The following is a 26482-nucleotide window of genomic DNA, read 5'->3' as shown; positions in this document are numbered from 1 at the left end:
AAAATAAAAACTCTTGGCTTTTGATAGCAATCTTAATTGGAAGAAACTGGATAATACATTCAAATAACATGGTAAGAAAACTGCAGTTTGCAATATGACAAATATTTTGTCCCATAATCCCATAGAAACACTTCTCATACAGAAAAGTCAAGAGCAGACATTATACTGAACCTGATATGATAAAAAAAAAAAAAAAACTGTTTTGAACTTGATACAATTTAAGAAATGTTCAAGTGCTTGACGTGCTAAATCGGAATAAATACCATATGTCTTATTTCTTTCCTGTTGCACAGAAGTTATAAGATATTATTTTCCGGAAGAATGTATGCTGAACATCTGGATGGTTTTAATTTGAGTTCAAACCGCCAAGAAAACAGGCTTTTAGTAGGAATCTACTCATAGAATATGTATGACAATGTGTTTGATGGGATTTTTTCCAGATGGATCTCAAAGATGCATCTGCTGTTCAAGTAATTATATAAGTTATATAAAGCACGCTTTAGGAATTAGTGTATTTCTGCATCTAATAGTCCCGAGTTTCCAAATAGCCACCTTGAAATAAAGTATGAATTTTTGAAAATAAAAAAATAAATGCATGTTAAACAACTAAGTCTCCAAATATGTATATACATTTTTTTGCAAAATGTAAAAAAATAAATCTATTTGTACAATTATAATGTAGCCTATTATATGACTTATGTGCTAAGTTCAAGGTTGATGTGTTGAGTAAGCTGAATGGCCCTCTAACTGAACTTTTTATTTTGCATCTATTATAGAATAACGTTCTGTTGTTAGTAATATTCTGCTGCAATTCATACTCTATCCACAATCCACTCAGTATTCAGGAGGTTAACTTTAATAAAATGAATCATTTTGCAGCATGGCTCATGGACCGCTAGCGGCTAACAATACTGAATTGTCAATATTGTTTTCACTTTCACTTACATGCTCCCTGATAGTCAGTGAGTCACTGAATATACCACAGCCTCGCAAAACAGACCTTGTCAAGCCTCGTAATATGCTGGAAGGGAATAAACAACTCAGTAACTTTATCACATACTGTATCTGTGGGTCATTTTTGACACATGGGTCCCAATTACGTTTGTACTACAACATCCCTAAAAAAAAGAATAATACCACAAATAAAACAAAAGTAAGAATAATTGTACTATGTGTTTTTCAGCATCAGATCACAGCTTTCAAAATGACACATTTCTATGATAAGTTAACATCGATAGTGGCTTGGTTTAACGACAATAAGTCAATGTTATACATTTTTGTTACTGTATTGCTGTTTGGCAAATGTTTACAGTACCAACAGAGCATAGCATTTATCTCCATGTCATTATAAGCTTATCTATTCTGAAACATTTCTGACACATCAGTTAGTGAAGTAGCTGTCTGCCACACACACACACACACACAAAGAGTCACAAGTCAGAAGCTGATTTCTACCACAGGGTAAAAAAACAACAACAACAAAAAAAAAACATATTTGTGACTTTTAATATTATAATTATTACTTTTCCCTCACAATTATGGGAAAACACAATTGTGAGATGTAACCTCAGAATTGAGATAAAAAAGCCCCCCCCCCCCCCCCAAAAAAAAGAAAAAAAATATCTTGAGATTTCTGACTTTTTTTCTGAATTCTAAGCAAATCAGTTTAATTGTTTCTGCAACAGAATAAAACAATAATAAAAGAGGTAACTGTGACTTTTAATTTGACTAATTCTGAATATTTTCCCCTGCAATTGTAAGTTACATCCTGTAATTCTGACTTTTCTTCTCAGAATTGCATCTTGCAATTATTCTACTCAGAACTGAGAGGAAAAAAAAGTTTTGAATTGTAGAGATATATACTCAGAAGTGTGAGAATAATGTCATAATTGTTTGTCAGAAATGTTATTTATCCTGTGGCAGAAACAAGATTCCATACAAATCTGTTTCTTTAAATGATTTATGACTCCATCTCAACAACAGAATCATTTAAGGATTTAAGGCTGAGTCATCTGGCAAGCATTAATGTACACTAGCTTGTGTTATCTAAACAAAATATACTAAATCATAACTGTTTTGCTGTTTAAATACTGTCTGAAAAACCTGTTAAATGACCACTGCATTAAACTAACCTCATATATTGTGACAACATGCCCCAAAATGTGCTGAAAACACATGTTGACTTTAAACATTCACTGCAGTAAAAACGTGTGACGTGCTTGAAAAGAGTCTTTCAGAATCCGATAACAGAGTAAGCGTACAGAATAAATAAGAACTGCCACAGACAAAACCTACCCTAAAAACACGCCTCATTGAGAGGTCAGAGTGACTAACCTCAAACTCTTCCCTCTTATCATACCCTCTTTCCTTCACGCGCAGACGGCACATGCGCCATGACGTCAGAGGTCAGCTGACTGGTTTGTTTTGCTGTGTAAGACGGACTGCAACAGGACGCAGCAACGACGACACGCAACTGAAATATACCATTCGCTTCATTTAAAGCATAACAGATTCGAATCTATTCAGAGACAGAAAGGGAAAAAATTAGGCAAGTTTGCCTAAAGAAAACGGCGTTTAATCTCATTTTAAACATGCCTTCGGAAAAGACATTTAAACAAAGGAGGACATTTGGTAAGTGCATCGAGTTCATATCATCAGAGAATTGCGTTTCTACTGTATTTGTTTTCATTTTACATTTGGCATAGCAATAAGCCTATATTCTGGGAAAGTTTGTGATTGTTGTTTATATTTGTAACTAAATACAGGAATATACCTACATTACCTGAATATTGTAGTAAAGTATGCATTACGCGCATGTTATGATACTACGGCACGAAATTTATGTGATACAGAAAAATGTATCCTGTTGTTACTCTATAAACAATCTAGTCAAACTGGGCTCTAAGGGTGTCGGCCGTGTATGTTCAGACTATATAAACATACAGGCTAGACTCATGACTACAACATAAACACCATACCGAGTTTCTCTTACCTGATTTTCAACATACCGAAACCAGAATGTTGCAATGTCTTTGTTTGTTTGTTTGTGGACAGATGTTAGCTGCAGGATTGGGGGATGGGACTCGACGTTTGAGGTTATTTGGAAGGACTCGAGTAAACAAACGATGCAGAATCAATATTCGTAATATTTCAATAGCTACTGTTCAGACAACATCGACATTTACTGAAAAAAAAAACGTATTTATGTTACAGTGATCACATCGCGTTCAGTTATAGACCTGTTTAGAGATGAAGTATGGGCGCTTAGTTATCTATATCATAATCGTTACCAATCTTGGTTTCCATCCTTTTTCTTGGTACTTAAGTGGAATAAAAATGGCTGATAACTCAGTGAGAGACTTAGCCAGAAAGCATTTTGGCCTTTGTTTGTATTCATAACGTACTTATTTTGTCGGTACTGTAAGATAATATAGCCAATTGGAGTTTTTATACAAGGCCCGTGTGTTTTGATGTGAATAGCCCGAAAATTACCTAATTCATCTTAAACCAATGTTGTGAAAATCAGCCCAAACAAGATCATGTTAGCAGTCTTCCTAAGTAGAATATATCGAATATATATAAAGACATAGGTATTACTTTGTTTTTATCATATGTAGTTCCATATATGTGGGTACCATGAATGCTTTTATTATAAAACATTAAGACAGGATGAACCAGGTGTTCAAAAACGAAACTAAAGAACAAATTTTGCGGAAATGGGTGAGGTTTAGTAGTGAGACATCAAAAGTTACCCCAGTTGCTCAGTAATTGCACGTTGCATACATCAGCAGCACGTGCTCAGTCATGAACCATCACAAGACCTCATGGTCCCCATACTGAAGGTTTATCTTTTTTATATATCTTTTTTGTTTTCTACCGTACGCTTGTCATTTTATTGTTTTATGGTTGCTGTAGACACTGTCCTGTCATGCTGAGTCATGTCTTTTGTTCAGAGTCTAGTTAACTTGGTACACAAAGGCCTGCCTTGTTTCTTTTTCATTTCCATTCATTAAATCATTAAGACAAAATGACGTGGAACAAATGCTTATACAACAAAGAAATAACGTAATATTCCAAGCAATTTAACTGGGAAGAACAGACATGAACACTGGAGCCATTGGTGAGTGTTCTCATAAAGCGACAGTTGACCGAAAATGAATATTTAGTCATTATTTATGCACCCTTAAACATTAAATTTCATTTGAAACGGAACCTTCTTAGTCTTTGTGCCATTCCTTGTTTGGTTCAACCTGAACCACAGGATAGGACTAACAAGTTTAACGTGGACCTGTTAAACACAATTAAACCTGGTCCTTTAGAGAATTGATTGTTACTTGAGACCCAACCCCATATCCAGCTCAGGGAAATGTCTGTGGTTTAATGCATCCTGTATTGTGATCTGCTGTATCTAATATCCGCTCCTACTTCATCTCCACAGAGCAGCGGGTGGAGGATGTACGGCTGATCCGGGAACAGCATCCAAGCAAGATCCCAGTAAGCAGATCATATTTGTGTCTGTGGGGCTGCAGATGAAGATTAAAACTGATAACCAATTAAAATTTTAGTATGCAAGTGTTGTATTTTTTTTCCCCAGTATAGACATTCAAAATGGAATAGTCTCACTAGAATATGGTCATATATGCCCTGTTTGAAGATGTTATATAGTATTGAATGTATGCATTTGATCCAATTCATCATCACAAAACACAAGACTACAGGATAGTCCACTCACTCTAAAATGAAAGTGTCAGAATTTTCTCGCCCTCGTGTTGTTTCAAACCTCTATGACTTACATGTCTTCTATGGAACAAACTAAAACAGATATTTTACTATATACATATATATATCAACTATTTTAGTTCAAATAATGATTGTTAATGGGGTCCAAAACAACTTGGACCCCAGTGACCTTTCTTGTATTGATGAGACATTTGTTAAAATATGTTCTGTGTTCCACAGAAAAAAATAAAGTTTGGAGGCTTAGCAAGTTAAATAATGGTATAATTTCCATTTTTGTTGAATTGCTTGAACAAAATCAGATGGCCTTCAGATCAAGGCTGTGATGTAAGTGTTTTAAAACATGCTCAGTTGTGTGTATTGAGCATAATAGGTTAATCTTGTGGATAATATCAAAAGGAAGCTTGTCAATAGACCTGGTAAAACAGATAGCATATGAATGTCTGCGTTTGCATGTATGTATAGGGCCTTTATCAGCCTCTTAAAGACCAGTCAGTGGTATTGTAGCCAGGTGTCACCTCTATTGATAATGCCTCAGGGTCACCAGTCTCAATTGTTATTCAAGCTGACCAGGATAAAGAGGTCAATTTACCATCTGCTGAATAGACACAAACCACCACCCAGAGCAACTCCTTTGAATGGGAACGTTAAGACAGACAGACATGATTTAAAACAGAATTATTTTGTTTTAAATAAGTTTAAAACTTAAATATTGGGGTATTAACCCCAAAAGTTTGAACAGTAGAGCACATACATATTATGCACACTAAAAAAAATATGCATATATGCTAATGTTAAGCTTGTTGCTTTGGTTTCAGGTCATTATTGAGAGATACAAGGGAGAAAAGCAACTGCCGATTCTTGACAAAACTAAGTTTTTAGTTCCCGACCATGTAAACATGAGCGAACTTATTAAGATCATCAGGTAACACCAAACAAATGTCTTTTACCTCTTGCCTTTCATTATAATTTCTCTTTATCATTATTATTTCTAAATAAAAAACTTTGCTAATGCATCTCTTGCTCATGTGCATTTCCAATAGGAGACGCCTCCAGCTCAACTCCAATCAGGCTTTCTTCCTACTTGTCAACGGTCACAGCATGGTATCTGTGTCCACCGCCATTTCTGAGGTCTACGAACGCGAGAGAGACGAGGACGGCTTCCTGTACATGGTCTACGCCTCCCAGGAGACATTTGGAACTGTGTGTACTCAGTAAAAATGGCAAAACGATTGGCTTTCACTCTAGGACAATGATACAACCTATCCTGAACTCTTGTGACCTCTCCCTTGCAAATATCCATATCCCATTTCCCCTCCCCATCCAAAAAAAGAACCAACCGAACTTTTAGTCATTTGGCTCACCAATCCCAGCCATTATCCAAAGCTAAATCCTAACTTCCCATATCTCAGCCCTTTAACCTCAGCTCCCTTTAAATAATTTGAGTCGATTAAAAGGAGTCGATTGTGTTTAGGTTATTGGACCGTTTATGGTTAGTTGGCCTAATGATCCGGATTTACTCAACATAAAGCTTGAATGAAAGACTTTTTGGTGTAGAGATGGAATCATCTCAATTTCTTAGCGGTTGAATTTCCGAAATGGCATTTAGTGTAACGTTAGGCGGCCAAATAGAGGTTATCTGTCAGTTTCACTTTGGTTACCTTTAACCCCTCCCGCTGTTTGTCGAATCTCGGTTTTTTGTTGAGTTCGACAGCCTTTTCTTACCTGTAGGTGTCAAACTGTGTCTTCCGCTATTCCATTTTCCTGTTAGAAGCGATTCAGTCTTTTCACTTCCCCCTCGAGCCTATTGCAAATTGGGTCATGAGCGTTGAGGTTCTTGGATTTCACAACTCGGTGGGTAAGTCAAGGTTCGAAATGAGGTCCTACTTGCCTCGTTGACATTTGAAGTATGATCCAGTGGGACATACCTGAGGAAATAAATAGTTAGCAATTTATAATTCTAGAAATTCTGCTTTGATTGTAGTGTGAAGCTTTAAAAGGAAGGACAATGTAATTATATTCAATGGTACATTGAGCGAATGAATGTGGCTTTAGCGATTGTGGCCCAAGGTAGACAGGGATGCTCAATCACAGACATGAGCGCTGCCCGAACATCCTTGCTCTTTTAGGTACACGCTTTTAGCCTTTCAGTTTCATTAGAGGATTATTTACGCCTTTATAAATGCATTGTTGTACTCCTTCCATCTGTATGTCTTACAGTAAACTGTACAGATAAGCTTAGATGCCTTTTCTCCTGAGCATTTAATTGCCGTTTGTCTTGCTCTTATTTAAAGAGATGTTATTTTTTCCTTGTTTTGTTCTTGTAAAAAACAATTCATATGTGCTACTATTGTGCAATTTACAAAAGTTTGTATTAATGAGAGTTTAACTTGAAAGGATTATCAACCCATCATTGAACTAAGCTCATTTATGTATTTCTCCTGCTCAGATTTACAGCAATATAACACTTCTATTTCTGTTGATATTTTAAAAAAATAAAAGAAAAATATACACCCTTGTCTGCTATTTTCTTTGATATTTTTTCTTAAAAAATGGCAAACTTCTGTTGACCACTACCAGTTCTCAAAAACATTTTTAATTCTTTTTTAAAGTGTCAAAGTGATACATTATACAAAAATTCAACAATCAAACTTCATTTAACATTCACCTCCGAATACAAAAGGGCTGCGTCAGCATTGTCATTTTAGACATAAAGCTTTCCTGCGATAATACTAGACATAATAGAAGCAGCACAAAGTAAATCAGGCGACATGCATAGCCAGTGACTCAAGATCTTTGTAATTTATAAACAGAAATATCACCATTTCCTTTGAAACATCAAAAATGTTTGGCAAAGACAACGGAATGGCATCTATTGGCTAAATGTGCCTAATGGTGAAAGTCTTGACTTTTTTCAACACACTGGAACATTTTTAGGCTAATGTTATTGAGAAACAACATGGGAAAAGCCCACTTTTTGACCTTTGTAGTGTGCCTTACTGAAAACGGTTTCCTCTTGAGTTCAGTTCCATTTTTCAAAACAGTTTCAAGAATAAAAAAAAAGCTTTAGCGGCCTCAAGTGCATTGAATGTATAAACATTTAATCTGAGTGCCACTTGATGGCACCTTCTATAACAAAGAGAATATAACAAAAAAAATACCATTTGAAAATAGAAAACGTGTTTTCTAAAACCCAGATATTAACAAATACGCCATGATTACAACAAACAGGAATAACACATGATGATTAAGAAGACTTCCTGTAGTCAAAAAGCTAAAAACGCACTTCTTGAGATTGAAAACTTTTCGCTTTCACAACTGTCAGTTTCTCCTTCCTTTGCGAACATCCAGAAAAAAAGATTGCCACTATCTTATTCACAAAAGATGACTTATAGTCACACCATGAGCAAAAAGACATGGCCATCATTGCACATTATTTGGCGAGCAAAATCTCCAAGAATTTTGCTTCCAAGAATGACATGTGCAGCATGATCTGATACACTATTGGCTGCTCCACAGTGCTCAAGCGAGTCTCAAGTGAGAAGAACAGCGTGAAGAACACAAAAAGAGTGAATTCTTTTTGAACTTCCCTTTACGAAGATCCACCGTGAAGTAATTCTTTGGCACAAGGCTTTCATTGGAAGCCATAACTGATTGAACTTCATTACTTGATTCTCCTCTAAAGAGAAACTGTAATGCCTTTGCTCAGCGGAGTCTCACATCAAGTGTCTTTACACACTGAGGAAGTTGCAGGTCCAGACCAGTTCATTCACACCATTTATTCCCCTGAGTCCTGGTTGTCTGACTGTGGGGAATATTTCAGACGAAAAGTCCCTGCAAAAACAAAACAATTGCTTGTTTAAAAATGCAAAAAATAACTCCGGTTTTACATTTTTTGAATGATGTGTGTGCACGCTAAAGCTTCGACTACAAAGCTAAATTTGATTTTAAAAACCAATCATAGCTATTAAACAATTTCTTATTATGATTTTAAACATGAAACTAAGAATGATCTCGAAGTAAAAAAAAAAAGAGGTGCTAAAGTCGGATTTTGTGATGGCTGTGCTTTAAAAATTAAAATTTTATCATCTTAATTCAAGCGATGAAGATTTTGGAAGTCTGACAGGAATTAGTGTTAAAATTTAATTTTATTTTTATCATGTATAAATAATTCTGGTAAATAATTTATCTGGTAAACATTTCTTAAAAGTAATGTTTTAATAATATTTCATTAGTCGTAGTAGTAATATCATTACTAGGGCTGCCCTCGACAAAAGATTTTCTGGTAAACTAGAATGCATTCATTTGAAGCAATAGTCGACTATTCGCACATTTATTAATAAATAATTGAAATCATTTTTAAAAGCCTTTAATTGCCCACACTGCATAATAGGCACTCAAGCACATGCATAAAGCTTGTCACAGTAAGACGACGGCATTAACATTTTAACAATTTGATAAACTAGTGCTTTCTTTGCTTTCATTTTAAGAGATGAAGTCGGCGATACTGACAAGTCATCTCCGCAGTAATGATGTGCCTGTGTGCATGTTTCATAGCAGATTCCATAATATGAGATAATCAGATTCCATAATCTATTTGAAAGTAGACATTTCACTCTCTACAGACATATATTTCATAACTAAGGCAAGTATACACAGTTTGGTTTGCGCTCAAGTTCAGAGAGACCGAGACGGCAGAAAGCGCATGCTGTTTGCTTTCATTATTTTACAAAAGCGCAATGTTTTGTTGTTATTGTGAGTGCACACAAATAAACAGAGTCTTTACAGATTTGAAAGATGTATTACTGTTATCTGTCTGACCAAAAATGAGGGAGTATTTTATGAGCATGTGATGCACCGGCGCCTCCATCTGTCCTGCAGTGAGTGCTTTATTCAGCTTCCACACTCCAATTTCCTTAACATTACCCATTATACAGTAAATTCCATTTTGTGATTCCACGATTCTGTCCGCGTTTTTCGCATTCGCAGAAATCATAGGGCCCTAAAAAGTTTCCTGGGTGGATTATAATATAGTGTTTTGATGTTCTGGGTGGTTGCTAGTGTATTGCTATGTAGTTGCTCAGGTGTTATGAGTTCGCAAGCACTACTTTTAAACAATGCTGTTACCTTGTTGTGCAGAGTCCATTGCTGGCTGCTTGCAGTCTTGTGCTCGATGCCCACTCAGCCCACAGTTATAGCAGGACACATTCCCTGTTTTCTTATGCCCAGTACTTCCATTTCCCATCATTCCATGGGGCTGGTACACACCACCCCCTCCCCCTAGAAAACCCTGCACTGGTGGAAGCACAAGATTTTGTTGTGAGTCATGTGATAGACTGCTGTTGTAAATAGGTGGGGCCACGAGGGGGTGGGAAAAGGGAGAGGCGGGACCACTTCCTGTAAGGAGGGGGCTGAAATGAAGCAAAGGCCCTAATGTGAATACTGAAGTTCCTGAAAACGGATGTGGAAAATATCCGGCGTAACTAGCCGGAAGTGCCCCGTACGAAGCCACAGTTGCCGCTACAACCACAAGAGCTACAAACGCACAATGAGGAACTGGAGTTAGCGCTGTTTGCTTGTACTGAGGCATAGCCGCTATTCTCTGTGGATGCTGGGCTAGAACTGGGTGTGACTGTGGGTGTACTGTTAACGCAGTATGTGTTCCCGGGAACTGCCGCCATGGGAACGTTGCTGGCTGTTGCTATTGGAACTCCACTGACAGTTGAGAAGGTGGGTCTGGTGGAGGAACTCGATGAGGGGCAGGAGGACGGGGTGGAGAAAGGGTACGACCCTGTGCGTGGAACAGAAAACGACACTTGCAAATGTAAGGGTGGGTGGGAAGCATGATGGAGGGTGTTAGATGTGGAGGTGAGAGCAGTGCTGGTCTCCACCATGAGACCTGGAGGGGAGCGAAGCACTGTGAGAGGCCCACGGGGGCTTGACACATCCTGGTGCCTCGGAGAACTGTCAAGATTCAACCCAGGGAAGATGTTCTCAAGCCGGACACCCATGGTGACCCCAGACCCCATCGGTTTGGGACGTTCTTCTGAACAGAGAGTGGGTGGACGAAGTTTACGGGGAGAGTTGATAACGCGGCCTGGGGAGAGGAGAGGCAAGGATGGAGGGGGCAAATTCATTTGGGAGGGACAGAGGGAGGGATCGTTCTGGACTGGGAGGACTTGGGCAGTGGGACGGCTGGGACCGGTGGTTACCGCAGGATTGACGAGAAAGCATGACCGCTCTTTCTCACCAGGATCCAAACCAGACTCGAAACCTGAAAGTAAATAAAGACCTAAAATGAGATGCAATATATAATATATATCCAATATAAATATTTTTTTAAGTATATATATATATATATATATATATATATATATATATATATATATATATATATATATATATATGTATGTGTGTGTGTGAGAGTTTATATATATATATTAGGGCCGGGACTTTAACACGTTAATTGAGATTAATTAATTACACAAAAAATAACGCGTTAACTAAGATTAATTCATTACAGAAAAAATTCCCGCATTTTTAATAACTCATTTTTGCACCGCGGAACGTTTCTCACTGGATTTGTTTCGGCGGAACGATTATACTGAAGCACCAACTAGCGTTCGCTTCGCATATCACTGCAGCACATCGAGCCTCAAGTACAGATGCTCACTTTGGCTATTGTTAATGATTTAAATTTACAAGGCATTAAGATTTTTGGTAACACTTTAGAATAAGGTTCCATTAGTTAATGTTAGTTAACTACTTTCGTTAACATGAACTAAGCAAGAACAATCCTTCTACAGCATTTATAAGTCTTAGTTCATGTTAATTTCAACATTTACTAATGCATTATTTAAATCAAAAGTTGTGCTTGTTCACATTAGTTAATGCACTGTGAATTACCATGAACTAACAATGAATAACTGTATTTCATTAACTAACATTAACGAAGATGAATAAATACAGTAATAAATGTATTATTCATTGTTTGTTCATGTTAATTAATACATTAACTAGCATTAACTAATGGAACCTTATTCTAAAGTGTTACCAGATTTTTGATAAGGAATTTAAGATTAGTCAATTTGCAGACGATACTGCAATTTTTCTAAAAGATAAAAGCATGGTTGATATTGCATTAAAACTAATTAATACTTTTTCTGTTGCCTCAGGTTTGTCTCTCAATATTAATAAATGTGTACTGTTGCCTATACACTCTTGTCCTGAGAGCTCTATTGCCTCAATTAATGTCCAGACCGAGGTAAAATATTTGGGTTTAACAATATCTAAGAGTGTAGGATAGAGGAGATTAACATTGAGAAATGTATCGCTGAGATGAAAAAATCTCTAAGTCACTGGCTGACCAGAGACCTCACAGTATTTGGGAGAGTTATTTTATCTAAAGCTGATGGTGTGTCTAAGTTAATATATCCTTGTCACTCCTTGTTTATTTCTGACAGAAATATTAGGAAGGCCAACTCAATAATTTTTCAATTTCTGTGGAGAAATAAGACACATTATTTAAAAAGGTTCCAGATAGTTAAAGAGTATATAAATGGTGGATTAAAAGCCTTAGATTTTGAAGCCTTGATAGGCTCATTTAGAATCAAGTGGTTAAAATTTTTTTTTGCTTATTCCAACTCTATGTGGTTTCACATACCTAGGGCTATTTTTGGAAAGCTTGGTGGTATTGATTTTCTACTGAGATGTGACTTTCATATTAATAAGATTCCACTTGCACTGTCTAAATTTCATAGTCAAATACTACACTTTTGGAAAATGATTTTCACACATAACTTTACTCCACACAGTTCAGTTCTGTGGAACAATAGAACAATTCTTATAAATAGAAAATCATTATTTAAAGCTGATTGGTTCGACAAGGGAATTCTTTTTGTAACTGACTTGATGGATTGTAAAGGTATTCTGTTGGATTACACCAGTTTTGTTGAACGTTTTAATATAAACTGTACTCTCAGAGAGTTTCAAAGAATTTGTAAAGCTATTCCTATAGCCTTGATCCAACTAATCCAGAATACTTTGACTTACTCTGATGTCACTCCAGTATTGCCAAATCTAGTAATTGGTCATCATAATTTAGTAGATAAAAAATTCAATAATAGAATTGTTACAGATGCTTTTAAATCTAGATTGTTCTATGATTATAATAAAAACAATGTGCTTGTTAACTCTTTTTATATGAGGGAAAAAGCCTTCTCTAAATATGTGAAATGGCCAATTCCCCCTAAAGTTAAAGAGACACATTTCAAAATTTGTCATAAGATTTATCCAGTTTCCAATTTTCTTCATAAGCGATTTAAATTTGATAAGGCGGGTTGTGCCTTTTGTGATTTTACTGATGAATCTCTAGAATCTCTTTTTCACTTGCTCCATTTCATGCCGGTTCTGGAGTGATGTAAGAAACTGGCTGAATTTAAAAATGTCAAACATCCCTGTATTTAACATCAACCATATCCTGTTTTATGTTGATGGTTTAGATAATTCAATATCAGACATTGTGAATATTGTTTTCTTACTTGCTAAATATCATATTCATTGTTGTAAGTGGAAAGACTCTCGCCCCTGTTTTGAACATTTCATGAACGAATTTAAAATATTCTACTCCTCATTGAGACTACTTAAAAATGGTTGTGCCCTGAAAATTTCATCAGACATGTCAGTGTTTCTTGTATTGTAATTTTATTTATTGACTATCTTTTGCCTTAAATGTATTGTGGATCCCCTTAAGGTTTGATATAGACTGTAATTGTATTTGATGTTATACTATGCTGTTACCTCTACGAGATATTGTATTGTATTGTTTAATAAAAAAAAAAATAAAAAAAAATAAAAAACATCGAGCCTCAAGTATCACCTCAACGCAAAACATATAGCAGCTAGCGTGGACTTTACACTTTATGTTGAACTATGTATTATTTTGTTGGTGCAACAGTTTATGTTGAACTCTTTATTGTTTTGGCCAAGGTTATTGAGAGTTGGACTTAGTATGTTATGGCCTCTGAAGCAACAGAGAGATTTTTTCTAATAGTCAGTGTTTCCAATGTTCTGAATGTAATTGACAGTATTGTGTTTTACTTAAAAAAACTCTTTACAGAAGGTTCCAGCACCTATAAGCTTCCTGAATTTCTGAAATGTACTATTTCTAAATTGTTTCTAAATATGCTATTTCTACACTTCATGGCAAAAATTGCACTGGTCTGCTAGACTTGGTTGAACAAAAATAAACAATATTTTGTTGCTTAAGCTTATGTATTCAGTCATTATTCAATGGTATACTATAAATCCATGTGAAAAAAAATTACTTCTCACTGTTTTCAGGTCAAATATTTATATGCGATTAAAATGCGATTAATTTCGATTAATTAATTACAAAGACTGTAATTAATTAGATTAATTTTTTTAATCGAGTCCCGGCCCTAATATATATATATATATATATATATATATATATATATATATATATATATATAAATAAATATTTTGTGTCACAGTATGCTGGACAGACATTTACAGCAAACAATTCAATATCCACTATATAAATATTAATGGTAAAACCATCCGTTCTTACGTCTGTGAAGGTCTTTGACCCGGTCAAAAGAAGTGTCACGTGATAAAGGGGTCATTGGACTGGAAGGAGCACTGGAATAGCCTGAGGAGGAACTGCTGTCCCGTGGAATGGGCACCGAGCTGTTCTCGACGTCTACCCGTAGCTCTTAACATCCACACATAAAACAGATCATAATTTCTTTCATTCATACGACTATATAATCTTTTGTATACTTTAATTTAAATGCTAATAACCTAAACATATCAATTAGTATTATGTTTTAAACGTGTGTACAGTACCACTTCCAGTGTGTGCGTGCGTCAGGGGTCCGATATGACTGGAAGGGGTCACTCTGGCAACCCCACTACAGGAAACTGGAAACTGAGAGACCATGTATCTCTTCTCCAGCTTCTCTCTGACAAGAAACCCAAAAATATCATTTATTACTTTAATTTAATGTATCATTTGATGATAAACAATGATTGAATCATGAACGTCAAAGATTTAATTTGTAAAACATATTCCAGCAATGACACCTAGATGGCGCTGTGTACAAAAACATAACGCACTCACTGCATGTGCATTATTCTACCAGTTGAAGTTGATCATCTGTGTAAACTTTTTAGAAACAGAAGAAAGATTGTGTGTGTGTTTTTTTTAAATATAGGCGAATGGTATGATTAACCTGGTTCAAGTTGTAATTGGGCCTTTCAGTTCAGAAACTTTACAAAGTGGAGTAGAAATAAACATTATTTTCGTTTTAGCTAGTGTCAGTGAGAACCACGAGACTTGTGAATCAGTATAACCTTTACTGTTGTTTTCAGGCATGGAAAACCTCCCGAGGATTAGTTTCTGTTATCTGTTAAGATATCTTGGCTCCCACAGCTCTACCTGAGCAATGGAAACTCGCTGATGTGAGAAATGGAAAAAGTTACTTGCTCCACTTCCGTACTGATCTCAAACTCTCGATGCCAAACTCTTATCTAAAGGAAGTGATCGGTCCTGGAATTGTGGAAACTGACAATTTCCCAACATTTAAATAATTGTTAAAATGCAACAAATATAGGTTACGGAAATAGTTTGCCTGATAACAATAAAAATTTCCATTATTTCCTCACCAGCATGCTTGTTCCAAACCCATTTGATATTGTGTGAAATAAACTAATGGTAAATTAATCTAAATTAAATAAACTCTACATACAGTAGATTCAAAAGTTTGGGGTCTGAATCATTTTTAAAATGTTTTTGAAATATATTTTCTCACCAAGACTGCACTTTATCAAAAATGCCATAAAAACTGTAATATTGCATATTTATTATTGCAATTTAAAATAAAAATTTTCTATTCAAATATATTTTATTATGTAATTTATTTTCCTGTGATGCAAAGCTGAATTTTCAGCATCATAATTCCAGTCTTCAGTCACATGATCCTTCAAAAAAAAAAAATTCTAATATGCTGATTTGCTGCTAAAGAAACTTATTATTAATATCAAAGTTGAAAACAGCTGTGCTGCTTAATATCTGTGTGGAAACTGGTACAAATTGTATATTTACATTTTTAAGACTTTTCTGATTTATAGGAAGTTAATTTAATGTGTCCTTGTTGAACAAAAATATGAATAGTGAATAGTGAAGTGTGTTTAACTAAATATTCTTATTCGCATTAATTGGTGCCTAATGAGCTTAAGCAGTGTCACTGTTATTCTTTATAGCACAAAGATATTTTCTGTCTATGCAAATTAGCTTAATTATAGATTGTATATAAATAACACTCTTTTACCTGCATATTTAATATTGCACTATTTATTCCCACGAGAAAACAGACGATAAGCTGAATTTTATTTAAAAAAGGCATTTAAGTACATTTTACATTTATCATGGCAGAAGTAATTGCATTTAAACAACCCCGCAATGTTTCTAAGGTTGTTTATGGCACGACGCATGCAGATCAAATACATCGGTGTCATAATTTAAGCACAAATCACACTCACTTCTGAAGCTCCAGCTGAGTCTTGAGTTTCTTCTTGGCCCCCTGAGTGAGGTCGTACTTGTTCAGATCCTCTTCTGTGAGAGCGAGGAACTGAGAAAGTGAATAAGGAGATCATAATTTAGATAAGCTCTAGTGGGAGAGATATGTCAGGAAGCAAATATGTATTTCTTGGCTGCAATATCCGAAATCTGTTCCCTTAACATCTCTTCCAATAAATGTAATCTGTCATCTTAGAGACGACTCTCATACCAAGGGAAGGAGCCACTTGAAGTCACGTACCTCCTCCATGGTTAGTTGTTTGAAGACGGGGTAGTATTTATGCAACCGTAGTTTACGAAGCCAGTCCAGGATGCCATTCTGCTCCGGGCTGGGCTGCTGGGACTGGGCTTGGGGTTGGGGTGCGGGGTTTGTGAGGTGTGTTTGTGGTGGGCTGGACTCCCCCATGGGTACGGCAGTGCCGGGGAGGATGGCCATCGCTGTCTGGGGAGGGAGAGGGGGCAGGTGGGCAGGGGAGCTCTGTGGGAGGGGCGCATGGACACTTAGGACAGGCTGGATGCTGGCGACACCACAAATGGGCCTGAGACAGAGTGAGAGCAGGTTTATGGATGGGGAGAAGACAGATGTGAGAGTGCTTGAGGTGAAGGCTTGTTAAACTCACCTGCTCGCTCCCCTGTACTGAAGCAGACAGCCCAGATCTGCAAAACATGGAAGTGACAAAGTGTGATTCAGAAATATAGCTCGATTTGATATTAAATGATCAAACTGAATGGGTAAATACTGCAGAAACAAGTTACATTTTAAATGAAAATGCAACACAAATTTGGTTATTAAATAATCATTATTAAATTGAATTTAATAATGCAATTTAAACAAATTCAAATGTAATTTGTTTAAACAAAATAACAACTGATAAGGACCATTATGATTTTTTAATTCTTTAAATTGAAAGTATATTTTAATTAAACAATAAAATGTATTTAAAATTATTATGTATGTATGTATGTATGTATCTATGTATGTGTGTGTGTATATATATATATATATATATATATATATATATATATATATATATATATATATATATATATATATATATATATATATATATATAATATTTGTATAAACACAATCATGACTATTTTGGATATTATTATCATCACCATATACCATAATGCATTCATATCTGTTTGCATTGTTTCACAGCAAAAGATGTCATAGGTTTTATTTTATTTGGGCAAAATATGATTTCTTATTTCTCTCTTTGATTTCGAAGTGGAGTATGAAGCTGGGTGTTTTTTTGACAGATTTCGTGACTTGCACTGATGTTATTCCAACTACAAATTTCTATTGAGTTGTAAACAACTGCAAAATTAATAATAATAATAATGTCCAAAATAATTAGTTTGTTTATTGCAGAGCCCACTCTTATTGTACTTGATAGCAAAAAATTAGATCTTGGCTGAAAAATATAGCTTAACTACAACACAAATGATCAAGCAATAAGAATTTTGCACTTCATTCTATCCAAGGGGGTTTCCGTCCCTTGCCCCACCACTAAAAATAACATCACAGACACACATCTAGGTTCTAGTGGCCATTCATCCTATTAATAGTTTCCCAAGATGAGGTCACTTCTGAAGCCTCCAAGCACAAGCAGGTCAAATCAAATCCCCACTGTACCGAAACAAACTCCCCATTTCCCCAGGAGATGGTGCAGTCCAGAAAAATATCATCTATGGTGACAAGTGAGGGATGAACCATTGTGAGGCAGGAAATAGGGGCTTACTTGTGCTGGTAGGGAGCTGAGGTTCAGACAAAGTGCTGAAGAAGAAACAGACTTTGTCATGTTTAAGAACATGAGGTGGAAGAGAGGTCAAGCATCTGTGGAGAAGAGTAAAAATTAAAAAAAATGTAAATGTATTGTTTCCCTCCATTTCCATGCACCAATAATATATATATTCTCTGTTTAGAGAAGTACCGAGGATCTAGTTCATGAGTGGAATCAAGTCCAGGCATTTGGGGCAGAAGTTTCTCTAGACATTCATCAGGAAAGAGCTGAGATAGCTGAAGAGAGAAACAACAGAAACACAATCACACGGTTTCATGACGTTACAACTTGTCAGCACTCATCAGTGAACACATTCACTGGTTTTCAACTTCACAGCACTGATTATTCAACACAGTCAAAGCCGTTTTGTCTAAACATAATATTTTTTATTAAATCCCAGAGCTTTCTGACCCTTCACAGACACCAATGCAACTGATATGTTCAAGGCACAGAAAGGTAAGGACTTTGTTAATGTTAAGCCATCTCTAATATGAGAATTATTTTTTTTTTGTGTGTGAAGAAAACAAAAAATAACGCCTTTTTGTGAAGATTTCTTCTCTTCCGGCTCAAAAAGCCGGCTTGTGTTGTAGTACTCTCCTGAATGCATTTCGAAGAGTGAAAAGGAAGAGAGGAAATTGTTGAATAAAGTCGTTATTTTTGTTTACTTTGTGCACAGTATTTTAGCTGCTTCATAATACTAATGTTGAACCACTGATGACACATGGACTATTTTAACGATGTCCTTACTACCTTTCTGGGCCTTGAGTGTGTCAGTTGAGTTGCTGTCTATGGAGGGTCAGAAAGCTCTTGGATTTCATCAAAAATATCTACATTTGTGTTCCGAAGATGAACAAATGACATGGAGGTGAGTATAAAAATGACAGAATTTCCATTTTGGGTGAACTATCCCTTTAACATTTATTACAGACCACTTTAGTAGTTTACTTTTAAGACTTTTCAATTTGACATACTAGCTCAACATTTCTCACATCCGTGAAACACAACACAAATGACTGTCACTCACCTGAGAGATAAACTCCACAACTTCCAGGAGGGTTTTGCTGACAGTCGACAAAGAGGAGTCGGACCACAAGGCCTTCGACCAAGAGAAAAGTATGACAAACATAACAAGTACATTACACATTTTGGCTGCAATTGTTCTGTAAAAATATGACAACTAGAGAAAATACTTGCTTTTCATGGAGATTTTATTAAATTTTGTTCAAATGTTCTGATTTTTGGAAGACTGTACTGCAAACTCACCTCCAAGATGTATTCTGTTGGTTTGTCTGATTTGGGTGTTACTCCCCTTAGTTCAATTCTTTCAATGTACACTTCAGAAAGACAAAAAACAAGAAAAACACCTTGAGTATAAAGATTTAAATCTGTTAGACTTACTTTGTAAACTTCTTTAATACTATTTATCAAAGAATCCAGAAAAACTGTCCTACGGTTTGCACAAACATATTAATCAGCTCAACTGATAATATGAATAAATATGTCTTATGTAGAAAGTCAACAAAACAATGTTTAATATTGAGTATCAACCTGAATAAAACTGGGCCTGAAATACTCTGAATGTACTCTGTAGGCAGAAAGTTTATTGCTTATGAAATCATACATAGGCCTGTCATGATAAAAAAATTAGCTCGATAATTTCTTTTTTCAATTTTTATTTAAAAAATGTAACATGTCAAGAAGTGGGGTTAGTCTGGAGCACAGCGTGTGGAAAGCCCGTGGCAGAAAACACCCTCTCCGATGGCACAGATGTCCCGGGAATAAAGAGATAACATCTCACTAGAGCCTAATGTTTAATATTTGTAATAAAAGTGCAATTTTGTTTTACATCCATTTATTTATTGAGACTGAGAGTCTATTGTTTTTATTGGTTTTGGTTGTTTTGTTCATTTATTGTGGATATTTAACATTTTTCCATTTTAAGTGTTAAATATTCCTTAGAAATAAAAGTTTATTGATCTCTGAAAAGGTGTACCTGCATTATTATGCCATTATCATTATATTAGTTGAAACTGGTCTTAGAATGACAATTTTATCATTTATCGCAATAATTTCTTGGGCAATTTATCGTCCAGCAAAATTTATCGTGACATGCCTAATAATATACTATTTCTCCTAAAATATTAACTTTTGCATTGCACACAACAAAGCTTGCATTCACAATAATTGCATTTACCCCAAATAACTGAATGTGTTAGGTTCACTCCCTGAGTCTTGAAAAAAGAATTAGACACACACTCTTCGAATTGTATTATGGTAGTATTATCACAGACTGTTTGGATTCTATTAGAGGAGAGGAGTATGTGAGAAAATCCTCAAGAACTTAATAGCCTCTCAGGCACTTTCTGGCAGGTTAGAACTCATTTAGCTCAGCGTATTTAGCTAAAAAGGAAAAACCTGAGAGGCGAGAATTTGAGCCTCCAGGCAGTTCATTTCAAAAACACATTTTGATGGCAAACCAGCGTCTTAACTGCTTTAATATGAAGTTCTAAAATGAGAAAACTGAAAATAAAAAAGGACAGAAGGCAATATATATGTATTGTGTTATAACTTATATACTTCTTCATCATTAAATTGATTGAAAATGACAATATAAAAATGTTTGTAGTCTTACAAAAGCTAAAAAATATCTTTCTGATCATCAACCTGGAAAAAATATCACTGTTTCCACAAAATTATTAAGCATCACAATTGCTTTTACCATTGACTATAAAAAAAAAAAAGTTCTTGAGTTCCAACTGAGCATCAGAATGATTTCTGGGGATCATGTGACGCTAAAGACTAGAGTAATGGCTGCTGAAAATTCAGCTTTACGTCACAGGAATAAATTACATCTTAAAACATAGTTAAACAGGAAAGAGTTATTTTAAATTGTATATATATTATTTTATATATATATATATATATATATATATATATATATATATATATATATATATATATATATATATATATATATATATATAATCAAAGAAAGGTTGCCTTGGTTAGCCTAAGAGACTTAAAAAACATGAACATTTTTTGAACAGTAGTGTATGTGACTTTAACATAAGTGTGCATCAAGTGTCCAGCTGAAGTGTTCATTTGCACACACGCACACGCACACACACACGCACACACACATATACACACACACTAGTGAGCAGGCACACATCCGGAGTCTGTTCACCGTAAACATGGGCAAGCGTGTTAAATATACCCTGCAGAGTCAGCACTTCCTGTAGTGTGTGTGGAGAGAGAGAGAGAGAGAGAGAGAGAGAGAAGTCTGAATGGAATTCTGTTGAGTTCAATGCATCAAAAGATCTAAGAGCAATAGATCGCCTCCAATGCTTCATTGAGATTCAGAAGTATTCCAGCCATTTTTTTAAAAACAGATGCTAAGATCGAGCAACTACTAGTTGTCATAAAAGTCATACAGGTTAGGAGTGACTTGAAGGTTAATATACGATCACAGAGTTTTCTTGTTTTCCAGTCTTTGATAGTCTCATCTCTTTGTTCATCTCCAGCAGGCAAGTGTGAGCTCATCTGGAATGTTCCAGAGAGGAGGAGGCTTTTCCCTTCAGCAAAGAGAGATGCCTGCCATCTCCTCCCAAACCACCCGCCAAACCCCTCATTACACTGTGTGTTTTTATATGTGTGTGAGTGTGCCACAGAGTGAAAGTCAACCACAAACCCAGAGAGAGGTCACTGCCAGAGGAAGAAGAGGTTTGTGTAGTGGTTTGAGATGACAGTCACAAGTGCAGACGGACAAAGACAAACGGGATGATTTTGAAATTTTATTGTTGAGGATAACCCCTTGAGATGAAGCATCTCGTTTTCAAGGGGGTCCTCGAGACAACATAGAAATAATACAGCACATATACATTCATACACACAAAAGCTCTCCCTCATCCCACCTCATCCGCCCCTCATACATATAAATATGGAATGACAGTACAAGGATAGGACATATGTATCTTAAATATGTATACATTCGCACACCTAAACCCATAATCACATTTAAAGAAATAATAAAAAAAAAAAAAAAAAAAAAAAAAAAAAAAAACGTCAAAAATGAGGAAAACATTTACAGCAACAATTTGCTTGCAGGTAAACAAAAAGAGATGTTTTGAAGGAACACAGGGAAGTAATTGATCTTAGAGACCCTGGCAGACTATTCCATTCTGAAGGGGCTTTAAATTTAAATGCACGTCTACCACTCTCCTTGAGAATATTGGGCACAGTAAAGAAGAAATATTCAGTATGTCTTAATCTATAGCTGGGTCTATAGGGAATTAAGTATTCCTTTAGGTAAGAAGGATAATCATAATGCACACATTTAAAAATGACCTGATACCAGTGATACTGTCTTCTGGCCTTTAGTGACAATAATTTCAGTGAGTCATACATTTCACAGTGATGAGTGGTAAATGGGCATCTTAGCACAAATCTACATATATTATTGAAAATAACATTCAATACTTTCAAGTTTGTTTCTGAGGTGTTTTGATAGACAACATCCGCATAGTCTAGTATGGGAAATATTAACTGCGACACAATTCGTAACCTAATCCTTTGAGTAAAACAGTTAATAGAGCGAAACAATATTCGCAAGTTACAATTAATCTTTTTTACAACAGAATTGATATGACATCTAAAAGAGAGTTGTGAGTCAAGCCATATGCCCAAATATTTAAGTTCATCAACTTGTAATAGTTGAGTATCGTCTAAAAATCTGAGTGACAAATTGTTAACTTGATTCTGTGTAGCTGATCTGGTGGGGAAGAGTATACTATATGACTTTTTTTATTCAATAAGAGATGGTTAAATTGGAACCAAAGTTGAATAGTATTAAAGTTAGTTTGCAGTGAGGATTGAATCTTAGAAACAGACTTATTGGATGTATAAATCACTGTGTCATCTGCATATAGATGAATACAACAGTCTGAGCAAGTTAGAGGAAGGTCATTAATAAACAAAGAAAATAAGAGAGGCCCTAATGAGGAGCCTTGAGGAACACCTTTCTCCATTATTAAGGACTGCGATACACATCCATTAACATAAACACGCTGACTTCTACAATGGAGATAAGAATTAAACCAAAGAAGAGAGTGTCTAGACAGGCCTATTGCATATAATTTGTCAAGAAGCAAATAGTGATCGACCATATCAAAAGCCTTAGTTAGATCTATGAATATTGCACCGGTTGACATATTATTATCTAGAGAAGATGAAACATCGTTGGTAAATTTTAGAAGAGCAGTAGTTGTAGAAAAGTTTGGTCTGAAACCAGATTGATTTGGTGACAAAATAGAGAATTCATTAATATATTTAAATAATTGTTTGAATACTAGTTTTTCAAACACTTTTGCTATACTACTGATGATAGAGATAGGTCTATAGTTATTGAGATCAAGTGCATCACCACCCTTATGTATTGGTGTAACTCTGGCAGATTTCCACATTAATGGAACCACAGAAGTGGATAAGGATAAATTAAATAAATCTGATAGGGGAAATGCCAATACATGAGACGCAAGCTTGATAAACTTGATCTCCAGACCGTCAGGATCAGTACCATTACCTAACTTTAGTTCGGAGATTGCCTGTTGAACGTCAGTAGGATTTATAGTAGCAAATGAAAAGGAACTGTTAGGCTCATCTACCAAACTAGAGAAGGAAGAATAAGAAAATTGTGAGCTACAAATAGAGGAGAAATGTTGGTTGAAGGCATTGGTAACCGCGGAAGGATCACTGATAACCTCATCATTAACTATAATTTTGGTAGCAGTGGTTTTAGTGGACTTGTTTAATAATGCATTAAGACTTTTCCAGAACTTCTTAGGATTATTTAAACTATTAGACAAGGAGTTTTTGTAGTAATTTGATTTAGCATTTCTAGTTTTTGTCGTACACGCATTTCTTAATTGTTTATATACTGCCCCATCTACTGGGTCCTTTGACCGGCGGTACTTGTCCCATGCCTTATCTCTTTGTTTAAAAAGATTTAATAAGTCTGCATCAATCCATGGTAAGTGTCGGCCCTTAACCTTTATTGATATCCAAGGAGCATGTTTATCAATTACTTTAAGAACTTCCGTATAAAGAAAATTCCAAGCATCCTCAACAAATGGAATAAGATTAAACCTATTCCAATTTATATCTAATAAATCTTGGATAAAAACATCTGTGTTAAAATATTTGCTCTGTCTTACCCTGATCACTTTGGGTGGTAAACGAAGTAATTTAATTTTCCACACACAGAAAACCATTGAATGATCACTGAAGCAATCTGAAAGAACACCAGAATCAGTAATTCTATTAGAGTGGGTGACCAAAATCCAATCCAACAAAGATTTGGATCTATGGTCAACCCGAGTTGGTTCACTAATTAGTTGGGTCAGATTTAAACTTTCAATATAATTCCTATCATTTATAGATGACCGTTCTAACCAGTTAATATTGAAATCGCCTAGAATAATCATCTCGTTTGAGCTACCCACAGATTTAATAGTATTACCTATGCACTGTATTGACTCTGAAGGGGAGTTTGGGGGTCTGTAGATATTCCCTATAATCAACTGTTTGTTTACATGAAAACTAATTTTAACGAAAAGACATTCAAAGTATACAGGATTTTCCTTAGGGGATATTAACTCAGATAATAAAGTTGAAGAGACATAAGTGGCTACGCCTCCTCCACGAGTGCTCCTATCAGCTCTATACAGAACATAACCATCCAGTTTAATTTCCTCATCTAATATATTATTATTCAACCAGGTCTCAGACAGTGTGATAACATTAGGTTTATTATAGACAAGCCAGGCCCTTAAAAGATCAATTTTATGTGACAGACTTCTTATGTTCAGGTGGATAACAAATAAGCCTTTACCCATGTTAACTATTCAGAGCATGAAAGAACAGGTTGACTGGGGTGGGGTTGGAAGAGCAACATACACATAACCACGCATAACATACACACACACACTCACACACACACGCACGCGCTCTAGCGCACGCGAGTACAATCATAGACCAAATAGGCCAAAACATAACAGAATACAGATGCAGTCTGCTAAGTTTTTTACTTGAATTACATGAGGTGAGAAAAAAAATAAAATAATATTAGATAACTTTTTCCTTCACAAACAATCATCTGAGTCAAACTGACTTCCAGACATTGATGGTAGGCTATATATGAATACATTGACCGATCTCATAAAGAATAAAATAAGATATGATAACAAAATATAACAAAATTGAACTAATCGGCCTGAGAGATAGATGACTCACTTCAATAAATGTGAGCCTTTCATGCCACAAATGACAACAGCAACAGAGTCAACTCAAATAATATTTTTCCTGGGTTAAACGAAACAATCAGTCATTCTGAGATTGAGCCTCGAAATCCCGAAGAAAGGACTCAGCATCTCCAGGACTTTTAAACAGGATTACTTTGCCCGCTGCAGTAATCCTCAGTGTGGCAGGATATTGGAGAGAATATTCCATCTTCAGTTCTCGGAATTTCTTCTTGATAGCATCAAATTGACGACGTTTTTGAGCAATGCCGGCACTGAAATCAGGGAAGATGTGGACGCGGTTGACTTTGTACTTTAGTTCCTTCTTCTCACGCGAAAGGCGTAATATTAATTGTTTATCCTGGAGGCTAAGAAATTTCACGAGGATTGGCCTTGGCCCAACTTTCAGCTTATTCGTTTGTAGCGTGGTGGGAAAACGGTGGGCTCTCTCGATAACTGGGGGAACCATAAAGTTCTCTTTCCCCAGAAGTAACTGAATAAGCTCTCTCATGAAGCCAATGATGTCCTGACCCTCCGATTTTTTCCGGAACATGCACAAAACGCAAGTTATATGCTCTACTGCGATTCTCTGCATCCTCGACTTTATCACGCAGGTAAGAGTTTTCAGTTAATAATGTTTTCACATACTTTTGAAGTTCCGTTACGTTGTCTTCATTTGTGCTTACTCTTTGTTCAAGTTCAGACACATGATCACCAAGTGTGGACAGTGAGCCTTGTATTGTTTGTAAGCCCGATTGGATATTATCCATTTTCGCGTCAAAGTGAGAGAACATATCAATTTTCAGTTGCTGTATAGCGTCCCAGATTGATTGATTTGAAATCAGTGTTTGATCCATGATGAACTCAAGACACGCAGATCACAGGTTTGAGTAATGGAAGTGCAACAGACAAAGTTTCTTTGCAACAAGCAGAGGTTCAACTCGAGGTTCAACTCGTATTCGGTTAGCAGGATTATGTTTAAGGACATGAAAGGCCACAATGGTATAATTTAGCAGGACTACACCTGACACGCGTGTTGCTCACTCCGCCATTTCCGA

General features: G+C 35.9%; 2 protein-coding genes across 2 annotated transcripts; one reads left to right on the top strand and one right to left on the bottom strand.

Moving 5' to 3' along the window:
- Window positions 1-2374: 2374 nt before the first annotated feature.
- Window positions 2375-7249, top strand: LOC113043138 (microtubule-associated proteins 1A/1B light chain 3B-like). The gene is made up of 4 exons (XM_026202337.1): window positions 2375-2631; window positions 4439-4494; window positions 5556-5662; window positions 5781-7249. Exons 1-4 carry the CDS (start codon window positions 2592-2594, stop codon window positions 5953-5955), a joined length of 378 nt encoding a protein of 125 aa, XP_026058122.1. The 5' UTR covers window positions 2375-2591; the 3' UTR covers window positions 5956-7249.
- Window positions 7250-7319: 70 nt separating this feature from the next.
- On the bottom strand, window positions 7320-25022 carry LOC113042816 (zinc finger CCHC domain-containing protein 14-like). The gene is given in 13 exon segments (XM_026201815.1): window positions 7320-8571; window positions 9865-10243; window positions 10245-11011; window positions 14330-14473; window positions 14608-14723; window positions 16303-16391; window positions 16581-16878; window positions 16960-16996; window positions 18088-18182; window positions 18280-18365; window positions 19154-19225; window positions 19393-19463; window positions 25019-25022. Coding segments are annotated over 13 exon segments (2214 nt in total). The 3' UTR covers window positions 7320-8515.
- Window positions 25023-26482: the final 1460 nt, after the last annotated feature.

The sequence above is a fragment of the Carassius auratus genome, chromosome 25 (assembly GCF_003368295.1).
Source record: "Carassius auratus strain Wakin chromosome 25, ASM336829v1, whole genome shotgun sequence".
Lineage (NCBI taxonomy): Eukaryota > Metazoa > Chordata > Actinopteri > Cypriniformes > Cyprinidae > Carassius > Carassius auratus.
The sequence above is the reverse complement of the archived record's forward strand: the minus strand, read 5'-3'. Positions and strand labels throughout refer to the sequence as shown.

Excerpts from the sequence above, each read along its gene's own strand:
- LOC113043138 (XM_026202337.1), top strand. The coding sequence starts at position 2,592 with ATGCCTTCGGAAAAGACATTTAAACAAAGGAGGACATTTG. Across the intron at positions 2,632-4,438 it reads TAAACAAAGGAGGACATTTG|AGCAGCGGGTGGAGGATGTA; the intron begins GTAAGTGCATCG and ends TCATCTCCACAG. Across the intron at positions 4,495-5,555 it reads AGCATCCAAGCAAGATCCCA|GTCATTATTGAGAGATACAA; the intron begins GTAAGCAGATCA and ends CTTTGGTTTCAG.